Source organism: Muntiacus reevesi, chromosome 15, assembly GCF_963930625.1.
Source record: "Muntiacus reevesi chromosome 15, mMunRee1.1, whole genome shotgun sequence".
Lineage (NCBI taxonomy): Eukaryota > Metazoa > Chordata > Mammalia > Artiodactyla > Cervidae > Muntiacus > Muntiacus reevesi.
The window spans coordinates 23388126-23403556 of NC_089263.1; the positions used below are offsets into that span (position 1 = coordinate 23388126).

The window sequence follows — 15431 nt, forward strand, 5'->3', positions numbered from 1 at the left end:
ACTGATTCAGCTATGACATATACATACAGGCTTTAGTATTTTTATTTATTCTTTTGCCATAGAGGTTATTGAATAAGGTTGAGTAAAGTTCTCTGTGCTGAACATCAAATCCCTTGGGACATTTATTAGAGGTACAGTTTTTTTTGTACATGTGCAAGGAACTAGATAGTTCTTGTGGATTAGGTATTACAGCTACAGATAACTTTGTATATGTTAAAGAAATATTTCTCTGGATACATGCTTGGAAGGAAGAAACAAAGGAAGGACAGAAGGTGGAAGATAATCCTTGTGGATTAGCTAATACAGATACATAGTTCTGTGCTTATGTTAGGGATCCTGGAGAAGGAAATGGCAACCCACTCCAGTATACTTGCCTGGGCGATGCCATGGGCAGAGGAGCCTGGGGGGCTCCAGTCCATGGGGTTTGCAAAGTGTCGTACACAACCTAGCGAACATACAGCAACAACGTTAGACATACACATTTCAGTACATATGTGGAAGGAAGGAGATAATCCATGTGGATTATCTATTACAGATACAGATTACTGTGTTTAGGGTAGTAGCAACCTCCTAATTCATTCCTGGCACGTTCCTTTTTTTGTTGTTGTTGTTGTTGGGGGGATTCTTTGTGTTGGAATCTCAAAGTCTCTTTTTATGTTGTAAATTACTTCCTCTGTATCTCTTTTCAATTTCACTCTCAAGGAATACCATCTGCTATTTTCTTCCTCTGTTTTCAACTTCACGTAGTGTATTTTCCTCCAAGATCCATCCTTTGGGGACCGTTGACCTAATTTCACTTCAGTGGTGGTTTTTCATGTCTGAGTAAATTCCATTGTATATATGTACCACATTTCTTTAAGATTTAATCTGTTGAGGGATATTTTCTTGGATCCGTGTCTTGGCTATTGGAATTAGCCCTGCAGTGAATGTTGGGTGCATGTGTCATTTTGAATGATGGGTTTTTGTAATATAGGCCCAGGTGTCAGTATTAAAATCCTAGGCTTAGCTCTCTTGAAATTCTCTTTCTGGCCTTTGGAGGCTATCTTTTCTAGGGGCTGTTGCCAAGTCCATTCCTAGGGAATTTGTAGGGGGGTTCCGTCATCTCCCTGCTCTCTTCACCATTTACTGTTTGCAGACAGTCAGGATGACCATTCTGTCAGATGGGATTTGACTTCTTGTTTTCGTGTTGATTGACATTCTTCTTGTAATAATTAGGGATGTTGAGTATCTTGTCTTGTGGCTGTTTTTTGCTTTTTTTCACTTGAAGGATATGCAGGAAAATTTGCCTGTTTCAATTGATTTCTTATAAATTGGTGGTGTTGAGAATTTATTTCTGCAATACCTGTGGCAGGACCTTTCCTGAGGGCAGCTGCCATGAAGAACCCCACAGGCCTTGTGAATTGGAGGTGCCAGTCAGCCCTGGTGGGCAGTTTGTAGTTACAGGAAATGTCCACAAGGCGGCAGCACTTCTTCATGCCCAACTCTGGTTCCACCTGCAACCAAGCCTTAGGGAAGGTGGGCTTCCCGGTCTGTAAACTGGAATGAAATGTGTCTGAGCAAACTCCCAAGGGCTTGTGTCTCACTACTTCTTTCCTCTGAAGTTTCACCCCTCCACGCTCGGCTATTCAGTACCTGGGGCACCACTCCCCGCTGAGGGCCTATGAGGCTGCACTCTCAGGAAGGAGTCTTGAGCTGGACCCCAGCATCAGGGCACCTGGATACTTGGTGACTTCACCTCTTGTCCTCGAGGCCAGAGGGTTGGGCCACCATCGTTTGGGTGCACTAGGAATTCTGGTCCTAGTCTGGGCAAATCAGACAATAGAGGATTGAGACAGATCTCAATGAAGGGCATCCTGTCGTACTGTGTTGACCCCACCCCAGTCCAGCCCTGGGACTCAAACCTAATCACGTTCCCAGGATCAAATAGCATCCTGAGTCCAGCAGGTCAGAGGGAATAAAGTAGACCTTACTTTTCTTTCCTTTTCTTTAATCTCATGCCAACGCTGTGGAAGTCTAGTCGATTTGTTGTTTTGTGCTTGTCCTCAGTGGGTTGCTGGCCAAAACCTTGGCCTCTCTGCCCACCGAAGCTGAGTGGAAAATATGGAAACAGAGTTGGAGGAAACAGAAAGGTGGCTTTAATTCTCATCTGGCAGAGAGTGGAACACAGTAGTCTCATGCCTCAAGAACTGTGCCCCCGCTCCACGAGGAGTCTAGGTACTTATATAAGATGAGGGACAAAGGTATTAGGATCTTGATTTCTTCCTCGTGCATTGTTTTGTCAACTAAAAATTATAGTCACAACCTGAAAACACAGAGTTATTTTGTTTGGTGGGAATGTTTAGGACTCCAAACCCAGGAGGCAGCATCTCAGTAGCTCTGAGAAAACTGCTCCAAGGAGGCAGAGGGTAAGTCAGGCTATAAACAAGTTTGCCACACAGGGAGCAGGCAGTCTGCACATCAAAGATCAGGTATCAAGTTAAGGAGTTTAGCATTCTGTACGTGGGAAGATACAAGCCTCAGGGCTCACTGAATTTATTCGTTTCACATGCACCTCAGCTATCTGGGGTCAATCCTGTTTCCTTGTTCACCTTGCTTCTTGCATTCCCCCAGCTCTTCAGCAATCACCAGGGTTAGGGGCTGGCAACAGCATCCTCTGGATCACAATTTGGGGAGCCTTCATTCACATTTGGAGGCCAGAAATCACTGATGGTGGTAATATTTCTTGTCCATTAATATGGCAGGATGCTTTTGAACTGTGGTGTTGGAGAAGACTCTTGCAAGTCCCTTGGACTGCAAGGAGATCAAACCAGTCAATCCTAAGAAGATCAGCCCTGAATATTCATTGGAAGGACTGATGTTGAAGCTGAAACTCTAATACTTTGGCCACCTGATGCGAAGAACGGACTCATTGGAAAAGACCCTGATGCTAGGAAAGATTGAAGGCGGGAGGAGAAGGGGATGACAAAGGATGAGATGGTTGGATGGCATCACCGATGCAATAGACATGAATTTGAGTAAGCTCCGGGAGTTGATGATGGACAGGGAAGCCTGGCGTGCTGTAGTCCATGGGGTAGCAAAGAGTCAGACATGACTGAGCAACTGAACTGACTGACTGATTTTCATTTAACAGTTTCAAAGACAGTCACAGGCTGGCATCAGTACCTCAGTAAATGATTCTGCCCATTCAGTGGCTCTGTGGCCTTCTTTCTGATGTGTGACTACAAGGGGAAGGGTGTTGTAAGCAGATAAGGGATGTATTTAGCATAGAGTCTAAAGAAAAATGTGAATTGTAGCTCCTGCAGAGTTAAGGGGCAGAAAAGCAAACCTAGTTATAGACCTGCAGAGTTAGGAGCAGCCAAAGTGAAAAAACTATGAATGTTCAGGCCTGCTCACTGTTCTTTCTCTTTATCGTCTTTGTTCTCAGGAAAGGGAAAGAGAAAAACTCATTCCTCCTTTTTTTCTTTCACTACAACAAGTGTACAACAGACTGATTCAGTTATGACATAATCATACAGCATATTTGTGCTGTTTATTGATTCTTCTGCCATAGAGGTTATAGAACAAGGTGGAGTAAAGTTCTCTGTGGTGAATATTGGGTCCCTGTGGAGTAACTATTAGAGATACAAATTTTTTTAATATGTGCAAGAAACGAAGAAAGGAGATATTCCTTATGGATTATCCATTATAGAGACAGGTATTTGTTTATATGTTGGAGATAAGTATATCTGTGTATATGTAAATGGAAGAAAGGCAAAAAGGAAGGAAGGAAGGCAGGAGATAATCTTTGTGGATTAGCTAATACAGATACAGATTTCTGTGAGTATGTTAGAGATACAGATTTGAGCACATAGGCGGAAGGAAGGAAGGAGACAATCCTAGTGGATTATCTATCACAAATACAGATTTCTGTGCATATATTAGTACCGACCTCCCAATTCATCCCTACCTCTTTCGTTTTTTTTTTTCTGGATTATTTTTTTGTGTTTGAATCTCTGAGTCTCCTTTGGTGTTGTGAATTACTTCCAGTGTATCTCTTTTTTTTTAACTTCTCCTAGAAGGGACATCATCTATTCTCTTCCTCTATTGCTGAACCACTTAGTGTTTGATCCTCCAGGGTTTAACCTTGTGGTTACCAGTGGCATAATTTCATAATTTTAGTGGTGGTTTTCATGTCTGAGTAATGGCCCATTGTATATACATACCATATTTCTTTAGGATTTAATCTATTTAAGTAGTGGTGCAATGGAAGTGGGGTGCATGTGCATTTTTGAATGATTGTTTTTCAGGACATTGACCCAGGTGTGGGAATATCAGATCGTAGGGTTAGCTGTCTCAAGGGACTGTCTCTACCCCACCCTAGTTCTTCCTTCCTTCCTTATTTACTGTTTATCTTTTTTCTCCAGTCTTGTGTTTCAATCCTTGCCAAATTTTTTTTTTACTTTATAAATAATATCTGTCAATTTATTAAAAAAATGGAGCATACTGAACAACAAACTATCTTACATCTTTAAGGAAGAAAAAACACTAAATTTGAAAAGACATCATCCACTGAATTTGGACACAACACCTCTACTCAATTAAGAGAAACATTTGTACAGTCCAGGTCTTTATTTTTACACCCTTCAGGCCATGAATTCATAGGGAATGGGTTCCAACAGTTCAGGTTCCTTTCCATTGGTCCTCACAAAGTGTGCTTCCCCGGGTGGAGCAGGCTGGCGCTTCAGCTGAACCCAAGTCCCTTTCTCTTTGGCTTCCTTCTTTTTCTGATCATTTTCCTTCACACGTTTTAGGAAGCTATCTCGGCTCTTAGAGTGCTTAATATGCTCGATACTCACATTAATTCTCTTGGCAAGAATCTTGCCCTTAACTTGTTTGTTTACAATGATGCCAACAGCATGCTGGGTAACACTGTAGACTCTCCCAGTTTTGCCATGGGAACATTTGTGGGGCATTCCTTTTTGAACAGTACCCATTCCCTTGATACCTACAGTATCACCCTTCTTGTCGATTCGCATGTATGTGGCCAAAGGAACAACTCCATGTTTTCTAAAAGGTCTAGAGAACATGTAGCGGGTGCCCCTCCTCTTTCCCTTTGTGTTGGTCATTTTGGCGAATTACTGGAAGATGGCGGTTCTGGCCGAAAAGCTCAATCCTTGCCAAATTTTAATGGAGCCGTTTCATATAATTTGAGTACAGATTCTTTATCCGATATGTGCTTTGGAAATAGTCTGTTTCAGTTTGTCATTCATTATTTGATTTTCTGAATAAGGTATTTCATAGAGTAAAAGATTTCAATTTTATTGCTGGAGAGGGTGTGGAGAAAAGGGACCCCTCTTACACTGTTGGTGGGAATGCAAACTAGTACAGCCACTATGGAGAACAGTGTGGAGATTCCTTAAAAAACTGGAAATAGAACTGCCATATGACCCAACAATCCCACTGCTGGGCATACACAGTGAGGAAACTAGATCTGAAAGAGACACATGTACCCCAGTGTTCATCGCAGCACTGTTTATAATAACCAGGACGTGGAAGCAACCTAGATGCCCATCAGCAGATGAATGGATAAGGAAGCTGTGGTACATATACACCATGGAATATTACTCAGCCATTAAAAAGAATACATTTGACCAGTTCTAATGAGATGGATGAAACTGGAGCCCATTATACAGAGTGAAGTAAGCCAGAAATATAAAGACCAATACAGTATACTAACACATATATATGGAATTTTAAAAGATGGTAATGATAACCCTATATGCAAAACAGAAAAAGAGACACAGATGTACAGAACAAACTTTTGGACTCTGTGGGAGAAGGCGAGGGTGGGATGTTCTGAGAGAATAGCATTGAAACAAGTATACTATCAAGGTAAAACAGATCACCAGCCCAGGTTGGATGCATGAGACAAGTGCTCAGGGCTGGTGCACTGGGAAGACCCAGAGGGATGGGATGGGGAGGGAGGTGGGAGGGGGGGTCAGGATGGGGAACACATGTAAATCCATGGCTGATTCATGTCAATGTATGGCAAAAATCACTACAATATTGTAAAGTAATTAGCCTCCAACTAATAAAAATAAATGAAAAAAAAAAGACTTCAATTTTATAAATAATTTTATAAGTTTTAATTTTCTGAGGAAGTTTTTAGTCATATGAAAGAGAATAATGGTATGGAAGTGAGTGATATGAATGTTATTAACTATATGAAAGTTATTAATTTTATGGAAGTTATTCAATTTATGCCAGTTATTCAGTTTGTAAAAGTTATTATTTTTATGGAAGTTTTAATTTTATGGAATATCTATTTACATCTACTGAGATATATAAATAGCTACCTAGAGATGTTAACATCTACACAGAGATATAAAAAATTATATCCTGATAAAAAATATCTAAGGCTTCCCTGGTGGCTCAGATGGTAAAGTGTCTGCCTGCAATGAGGGAGACCTGGGTTCAATCTCTGGGTTGGGAAAATGGCAACCCACTCCAGTACTCTTGCCTGGAAAATCCCATGGATGGAGGAGCCTGGTAGGTTACAGTCCATGTGGTCACAAAGAGTCAGACATGACTGAGTGACCTCTCTCTCTCTCACTTCAAAAAATATCTGTGTACGTATCTCTTTATATTCTTGGTGAAGTGTGTTTTTCAGTCTTTACCAAATGTAAATGGAGATGTTTGGTCTAATTTGAGTACAGATCCTTTATTTGATATGTGTTTTAGAAATGACTTCTTCCAGTCTGTGATTCATCTTTTGGTTTTCTGGATAAGGTAAATTTCATGGAGTAGAAATTTTTAATTTTATAAATAATTTTATAATTTTAATACTATGAGGAAGTTTTTAATTTGGTAAGTAGTTTTTAATTTCATGAAGTTTTAAATTTTCAGAAATTTCTCATTTTATTAAATGTTTTCATTTTGTGAATGTTTTTAATTCTTTGTTGTTAAAAAATAATAATAATAATTCTTTGTTGTTGTTGTTCAGATTCTAAGTTGTGTCCAACTTTTTGTGACCCATGGACTGCAGCACACAAATCTTCTCTGTCCTTCACTCTTTCCAGGAGTTTGATCAAACTCATGTCCATTGAGTCAGTGATGCCATCCAACCATCTCATCCTCTGTTGCCCACTTCTCCTCCTGCCCTCAATCTTTCCTAGCATCAGAGTCTTTTCAAATGAGGGGGCTCTTCTCATGAGGTGGGCAAAGCACTGGAGTTTCAGATTCAGCATCAGTCCTTCCAATGAATATTCAGGGTTGATTTCCTTTAGGATTGACTGGTTTAATCTCCTTGCTGTCCAAGGAACTCTCAAGTTTTCTCTAGCACCATGGTTCAAAAGCAGTTCTTTGGTGCTCACCCTTCTTTATGGACCAACTCTCACATCCACACATGACTACTGCAAAAATTATAGCTTTGACTACACAGACCTTTGTCAGCAAAGTGATGTCTCTGCTTTTTAATATGCTGTCTGGGTTTGTCATAGCTTTTCTTCAAAGCAGCAAATGTCTTTTAATTTCATGCTTCAGTCACCATGAAATAATTTGAAGCCCAGAGATTTTGGAGCCCACAAAAAGAAAATCTGCCACTACTTGCATTTTTTCCCCATCTATTTGCCATAATGTGATAGGACTGGATGCCATAATTCTAAGTTGTTTTAAGCCAGTTTTTCACTCTCCTCTCCCACACTTATCAGAGGCTCTCCAGTTCTTCTTTGCTTTCTGCCATTAGAGTGGTATCATCTGCATATCTGAGGTCATTAATATTTCTCCCAGCAATCTTGGTTCCAGCTTATGATTCATTTAGCCAGGCATTTAGCACTATATACTCTGCATATGGCCTTTTATATAGTTCATGAGGTCCTCACGGCAAGTATACTGGGATGGTTTGCCATTCCCTCCTCTGGTGGATCATGTTTTGTCAGAACTCTCTGCTATGACCCATCCATCTTGGGTGGCCCTGCATGGCATGGCTCATAGCTTCATTGAGTTGTGCAAGCCCCTTTGCCATGACAAGGCAGTGATCCATGAAGGGTATCCTTCATATTGTTGACCCTTTTTCAACAACACAAGAGATGACTTTACATATGGACCTCACCAAATGGTCATTACTGAAATCAAATTGATTACATTCTTTGTAGCTGAAGATGGAGAAGCTGTATACAGTCAGCAAAAACAAGACCTGGGGGTGACTGTGGCTCAGATCATCAGATTCTCACAGCAAAATTCAGGCTTAAACTAAAGAAAACCTGGGAAAAACACTAGGCCAGCCAGGAATGACTGAAATCAAATCCCATATGGATTCACAGTAGAGGTAATGAATAGATTCAAGGGACTAGGTCTAGTTAGGAGTGTGCCTGAAAAACTACGGACAAAGGTCTGTAATATTGTACAGGAGGTGACAGACAAAACCATCCCAGAGAAAAAGAAAAGCAAGAAGGCAAAGTGGTTATCCGAGAAGGCTTTACAAATAGCAGGAGAACAAAGAGAAGTGAAAAGCAAGGGAGAGGGGGAAAGGAACATCCAATTAAATGCAAAGTTCCAAAGAGCAGCTAGGAGAGACAAGAAGGCCTTCTTCAATGAACAGTGCTTAAATGAAGAAAAAAAAACTAACAGGAAAAGACTAGAGATCTCTTCAGGAAAATTGGAAACATCAGGGAGTATTCCGCCCAAAGATGGGCACAATAAAGGATAAAAATGGTGGTAGTAGACCTAGTAAACACTGAAGAGATCAAGGAGAGATGGAAAGAATACACAGAATTGTATAAAAAAGATCTTAATGAACTGGATTACTACAATGGTGTGGTTAGTCATCCAGAGCCAGACATTCTGGAGTGGGAAGTCAAGTAAGCCTTAAGAAGCACTGGTGTTGATAAAGCTAGTGGATGCAATGAAATTCTTCAGAATTATTCAAATCTCTAAAGGATGATGCTATCAAGGTTTTGCATTCATTATGTCGGCAAGTCTGGAAGATCTAGCAGTGGCCATAGGACTGAAAAAGGTCAATCCACATCCAATTTCCCAAGGGTAGTACCAAAAAATGTGCTAACCATTGGACAATTGCACTCATCTCCCATGCTAGTAAGATCATGCATGCTAAATAGAACTGCCATATAACCCAGCAATCCCACTCCTGGGCATACACACCGAGGAAACCAGAACTGAAAGAGACACATGTACCCCAATGTTCATCACAGCACTGTTTATAATAGCCAGGACATGGAAGCAACCTAGATGCCCATCAGCAAATAAATGGGTAAGAAAGCTGTGGTACATATACACCATGGAATATTACTCAGTCATTAAAAAGAATACATTTGAACCAGTTCTAATGAGATGGATGAAACTGGAGCCCACTATACACAGTGAAGTAAGCCAGAAAGATAAACACCAATACAGTATACTAATGCATATATATGGAATTTAGAAAGATGGTAACGATAACCCTATATGCAAGACAGAAAAAGAGACACAGATGTATAGAACAGACTTTTGGACTCTGGGAGAAGGCGAGGGTGGGATGATCTGAGAGAATAGCATTGAAACATGTACATTATCAAGTGTGAAACAGATCTCCAGTCCAGGTTGGATGCATGAGACAAGTGCTCAGGGCTGGTGCACTGGGATGACCCAGAGGGATGGGATGGGGAGGGAGGCGGGAGGGGGGATCAGGATGGGGAACACATGTAAATCCATGGCTGATTCATGTCAATGTATGGCAAAAACCACTACAATATTGTAAAGTAATTAACCTCCAACTAATAAAAATAAATGAAAAAAAATCTTGCTTGCTAGACTTCAGCATTATTCGATCCAAGAACTTTCTAGAGGTACAAGTTGGGTTTAGAAACGGAAGAGAAACTAAAGATCAAATTGCCAACATTTGCTGGATTGTAGAGAAAGCAAGGGAATTTCAGGAAAACATCTATCTCTGTTTCATCAACTATGTTAAAGTCTTTGTGTGGATCATGACAAACTGTGGGAAACTCTTAAAGAGATGGGAGTACCAGACCATCTTACCTGTAATAATTAGAGATGTTGAGCATGACAGTGCCGTCTGCTGTCACCATGTTTGCTTAACTTATACTCTGAGCACATCATGAGAAAAGCTGGGCTGAATGAACTCACTGCTGGCATCGAGATAGGCAGGAGAAACATCAACAACCACAGATATGTGGATGATACCACTCTAATGACAGAATGTGAAGAAGACCCAGAGTTTCTTGATCAGAGTGAAGGAGGAGAGTGAAAGAGTCGGCTTAAGACTAAATATTAACAAAACTAAGACCATGGCTTCCGACCCCATTACTGCATGGCAAATAGAAGGGAAAATGTGGAAGTAGTGACAGATTTCCATTTCTTGGGCTCCAAAATCACTGTGGACACTGACTACAGCCATGAAATCAGAAGATGATTGTTTTGGCAGGAAAATGATGACTAACCTAGACAGTGTGTGTTGAAAAGTAGAGACATTAACTCTGCCGACAAAGGTTCGTACAGTCAAGGCTATGGTCTTCCCAGTGGTCACATACGGTTGTGAGAGCTGGACTGTAAAGAAGGCAGAATGCCAAAGAATTGATGCCTTTGAACTGTGGTGTTAAAGAAGACTCTTGAAAGTCCCATAGACAGCAAGGAGATCAAGCAAGTCAATTTTAAAGGAGAGCAACCCTGAATATTCACTGGAAGGACTGATGCTGAAGCTCCAGGATTTTGGTTATTTGATGCAAACAGACAACTCATTGGAAAAGTCCCTAATGCTGGGAAAGATTGAGGGTAGAAGGAGAAGAGGGCATCAGAGGATGAGACGGCTGGATGGCATCACTGATGCAATGAACATGAACTTGGGCAAACTCTGGGAGATGGTGAGGGACAGGGAGGCCTGGTGTGCTGCAGTCCATGGGGTTGCAAATAGACAAGACTGGGTGACTGGACAACAGAAACACTGCATGTAAGTTAAATAAGCAGTGTGACAATATACAGCCTTGACGTACTCCTTTCCCATTTGGAACCAGTCCATTGTTCCATGTTCGGTTCTAACTGTTGCTACTTGACTTGTATACAGGGTTCTCAGGAGGCAGGTTAAGGTGGTCTAGTATTACCATCTCTTTAAGAATTTTCCAGTTTGTTTTGAGCCATGAAATGAAAAGCTTTAATTGTTTGAAAATGTTTAATTTATGAGTTTTAAATTTTATGAAAGTTTTAAATTTTATGGTATAAAAATATATACCTCTATTTTCATATATGAGATATGTACCTATATTGTCATATAAAAGACATATACCTCTATTTTCATACATGAAATATATATAGAATATTACTCAGCAAAATAAAGGTGGGAGACTTTTAAAAATAGAAGATTCCATTAGGAAACTAATTTTGATGAGAATTTTTAAAAATCACATAAAGTAGTTTTCCTCTTAATTTTTTTTTACAAAGAATTATCCAGTCAAATGAATCTAATTACAGGATAATTTTTTTTTTTAATTTTATTAGTTGGAGGCCAATTACTTCACAACATTTCAGTGGGTTTTGTCATACATTGACACGAATCAGCCATAGAGTTAGATAATTTTTTTTAAACTTAAGTTCCTCTTTCAATGTTCTTTGACAATACATTTTATTTTCATTATTTTTGGTGCCTACATATTGATTTCAGTTTGTAGTGTCCTATAAATGGAAATCATTTAGCAATATTCTAGTTTCAAATTAAGACTTCAGTATGTATTCAGATGTAGACAGTATACTTGAATTAGAAGGGTTATCTTCGGTCTCTAAAAGCATTACTCAAAAAACACAGTGATTTTCACTATGGTCCTCAGACTGGTATTTGCAAATCTACTAAACCAGAAGCTCTGGAACTGCAATCTGACAATTTGGGTTCATAAACCCTCCAGGTGGTTCTGAAGCACACCAAAGTTTGAGAACTATTGCCATAGAAATCCCAGTGAAACAAATATTACTAAGCCTAAGTTGTAAGAATTAGTATCATTATAAGTTATAGTAAAATTTTGTCTTTTGGTTAAAGAACAATAGCAAAGGATGCCACTCTTCAAATATATATATACTTATATTTTCATATAGGAAATATATACCTAGTTTTCCTAGGTTCTCATATATGAAATATATACACCTAGGTTTTTATATGTGAGATACATACTGAATACTACTCAGCTATAAAAAAGATTAAAATAATGGGTTTTCAGCAATATAACCCTAGGTATTATCATAGAAAGTGATGTATGTCAGAAAGACAAAGAGAAATACCATGTGTTATCACTTCTATGTGAAATCTAAGACATGACACCAATGAACTTATCCATGAAACAGAAACAGATTCTCAGATAAAGAGAACTAGTGGTTGCCAGTGGGAAGAGGGAGGTGGGAGGGGCAAGACAGGTGTAGGGGACAGAGACTGAAACTGCTAGGTATAAAGTCAATAAGCTACAGGGATATATTCTACAGCACAAGGAAATATAGACTCTATTTGTAATAATTTTAAATGGAGTATAATCCATAAAAAGTGATTCACTCTGTTGTACACCCAAAACTAATATAGCATTGTAAATAAGCTGTACTTCAACTCAAAAAAGAATTGTTGATGGCTATCTGCACAAAACAATTTTTAAAAAATGGCAAAATAAAGATGGGAGATTTTTAAAAATAGAGATTCCATCAAGAAACTAATTTTGATGAGAAACTCCCTTAGGCTCATGGTGTAACCCCGTGTCCTGGTGTAACTTTAAAACATATATTTTGCTATTAGAGGTCTGTTAATCCTACAAAATCCTAAAATGTCATTAACAACTTACCTAGTCATACAGAAAGAGGTCAAGCTGTATCACCAGGGAAAACTGTTACACCGCAAATGGAATGGTCAGTCTGAGGCCTGAGATGTGGGAAATGTCAGCTGACACGGTGGTCTCACCATGCGCCCCCTGGGCAGTGACTGAATGTGCTCAAGGGACAGCTTTTATTGGGAAGCAGAGCTTGGTCCCAACACAAACCTTCCCTTTATAGGGAGCATGCAGGTCTCTAAAACTACTCAAAGATGCACGTGTGTTAGTCTCTCAATTGTGTCCAACTCTGTGACCCCATGCACTGTAGCATGCCAGGCTTCCCTGTTCACCACCAACTCCTGGAACTTGCTCAAACTCATGTCCATTGAGTTGGTGATGCCATCCAACCATCTCATCCTCTGTTGTCCCTTTCTCTTTGCCCTCAATCTTTCCCAGCATCAGGACCTTTTCCAATGAGTCAGTTCTTCGCATCAGGTGGCCAAAGTTTTGGAGTTTCAGCTTCAGCATCAGTCCTTCCAATATATATTCAGGACTGATCTTCTTTAGGATTGACTGGCTGGATCTCCTTGCAGTCCAAGGGACTCTCAAGAGTTTTCTCCAACACCACAGTTCAAAAGCATCAATTCTTCAGCGCTCAGCTTTCTTCACAGTCCAACTCTCACATCCATACAGAACTACTGCAAAAACCATAGCTTTGAGTAAACAGATGGACCATTGCCAGCAAAGTAATGTCTCTGCTTTTTAATATGCTGTCTAGGTTTATCATAACTTTTCTTCCAAGGAGCAAGTGTCTTTTAATTTCATGGCTGCAATCACCATATGATCCAGCAATCCTACTCCAAGGCATACATCCAGACAAAGCTTTAATTTGAAAAGATACATGCAATACTCTAAAAGAATTTGTTGATACCAGTTGCATATCTGACAGGAAACCTTTACCCTCACATCTGAGATATCAAATTTGTCTTCAGATATTGCCTGCTATATGTAGACTCTTGGTTCACACACTATGTAACTACATACTGTCATAATTAAGTCCAATTTGAATTTTAGCTTTATTTTTAGGATGTTTTTTCCCTCCAGCAGCTTAGGAGTATTCCTTTTCTCCAGGTCCTGTTTCCCTGGTATGACATTTCAAACCTCAAAAATGTTACCTGTTGATATGAATATCCATTTCAATCTAGCTCAGTTTGAACAGAGAAGCAAAAAACCAGGGGACCTATGTTTTCTGTTTTCTTCATGGAGAAAAATGCAACTGTTGGAAGAAAAAGTACCTGCAGCTCATGTGTTCTTTGAGTCACTAATTGTTGGCAGGAATTTTATTTTACTTTTAAGTGTGACTCTTCATTCATATAATAGCAAATAACAGAATTAGACGAAAGTATTTTGAAATGATGGCTTGCTTCTACCTAGAAAATCTGAACCAAAGGAAACAATGGAAACCACAAATATCAGGGTGCCAAGCTTTTAAGAATATTTTAGATTTGCAAATAATAACTAGTATAATAACTAGTATAGTATACAATTTCAAAAGTATATTTTTATACTAATAAAGAATGTATTTTTCCAGAAGATTTCCACTGTGGTCCCCTCCTGCTGGAAGGCTGGGATGCTGGAATCAGGTCACTTCCTGTCTGTCTTCACAGGACACTGGGCTGCACTCTGAGCAGCTTCTGAATCTCCCTTGGATGCTGACCATCATGTGGCCAGAGAAATTGGTAACATTGTTGTTTTGCCTGTTGAAATATTTAATGACACAGATCCTTTCAGTTTCCTGATGTGGGTGAAGTGTGGGGCCCAGCAATGATTTCTTCAAGAAATGTATATCCTAGTTCCCACAGGAGAGTGAGCCCCCTGTCCAATAGTGAGACCCTCTGCATGTGTGTGACCTGTGCCTCCTGAGAAACCAGCCTTAAACTAGTCTGAACCTGACCAAGTTCTGTCTACATGGTAGATTTAGACCTAAGTCCTGTCCACACTGATGCTGTTTAGACGAGACCACGTGCTTTCTGCAATGAGAACATTTAGACCTGACCTTGTACTCTGTGCACTAGGACATGGAGACCTGGGTAGAGACCCGGCCTGGCCTCTGTCCTGGAAAACTCCGTACCTGCGTCTGAATGTCAGGGCTCAGGGGTCTGGGGCTGAGGTGGGCTTCTCTGAGTAATCGTGCTGTTCTCTGAGTGGGGTTTCATGTTCCTCCCAGGGGTCAGTGTTGTGGTAGGGTTCGTAGTCTTTCTCCCTGCCAGGTTCACCTTCCCTGGGGTCCTTGAGACTCCTCAGGTGCGCTAGCTAATAGTTATTCCAATTTTCCAGCATATTCAGGTTTAATAGGGAGGCAGGTTCACCTGGTGAATTGGTTCCAGGGCACAGGGATCGGGCATAAAGTCAGTGGGCAGCAGGTGAGGTTGCTGCTCTGGTCTCCTTCCCATCGACTCTCTCCTTCGCAGAGAACAGAGCTGCCCCTCGTCTTCCAGACCAGCTCTCCTGTTTTCTCAGCACCTCAGCAGGACGAGAAACACAGAGCCTGCCAGAAGCAAGGTAGTGTGTTTACCTCTAGCATGAGCTTTCAAACCAGCAAAAAAATCACACAGAACCACGGTGAAAACAGGAGGGCCCTGACTTCTCAGGGACAATCGTGGG

The 15431-nt window shown here is 40.4% G+C and overlaps 1 protein-coding gene across 1 annotated transcript; it reads right to left on the reverse strand.

Annotated features, from left to right (window-relative positions):
* Positions 1 to 4573: 4573 nt before the first annotated feature.
* Positions 4574 to 5125, reverse strand: LOC136147270 (large ribosomal subunit protein eL21-like). Its single transcript, XM_065906603.1, has one exon. The coding sequence runs from the start codon at positions 5103 to 5105 to the stop codon at positions 4623 to 4625; it is 483 nt and encodes a 160-aa protein (XP_065762675.1). The 5' UTR covers positions 5106 to 5125; the 3' UTR covers positions 4574 to 4622.
* Between the last annotated feature and the right edge of the window lie 10306 nt (positions 5126 to 15431).

Bases quoted from the DNA above. Each gene is read 5' to 3' on its own strand.
- LOC136147270 (XM_065906603.1), bottom strand. From the start codon at position 5,105: ATGACCAACACAAAGGGAAAGAGGAGGGGCACCCGCTACATGTTCTCT.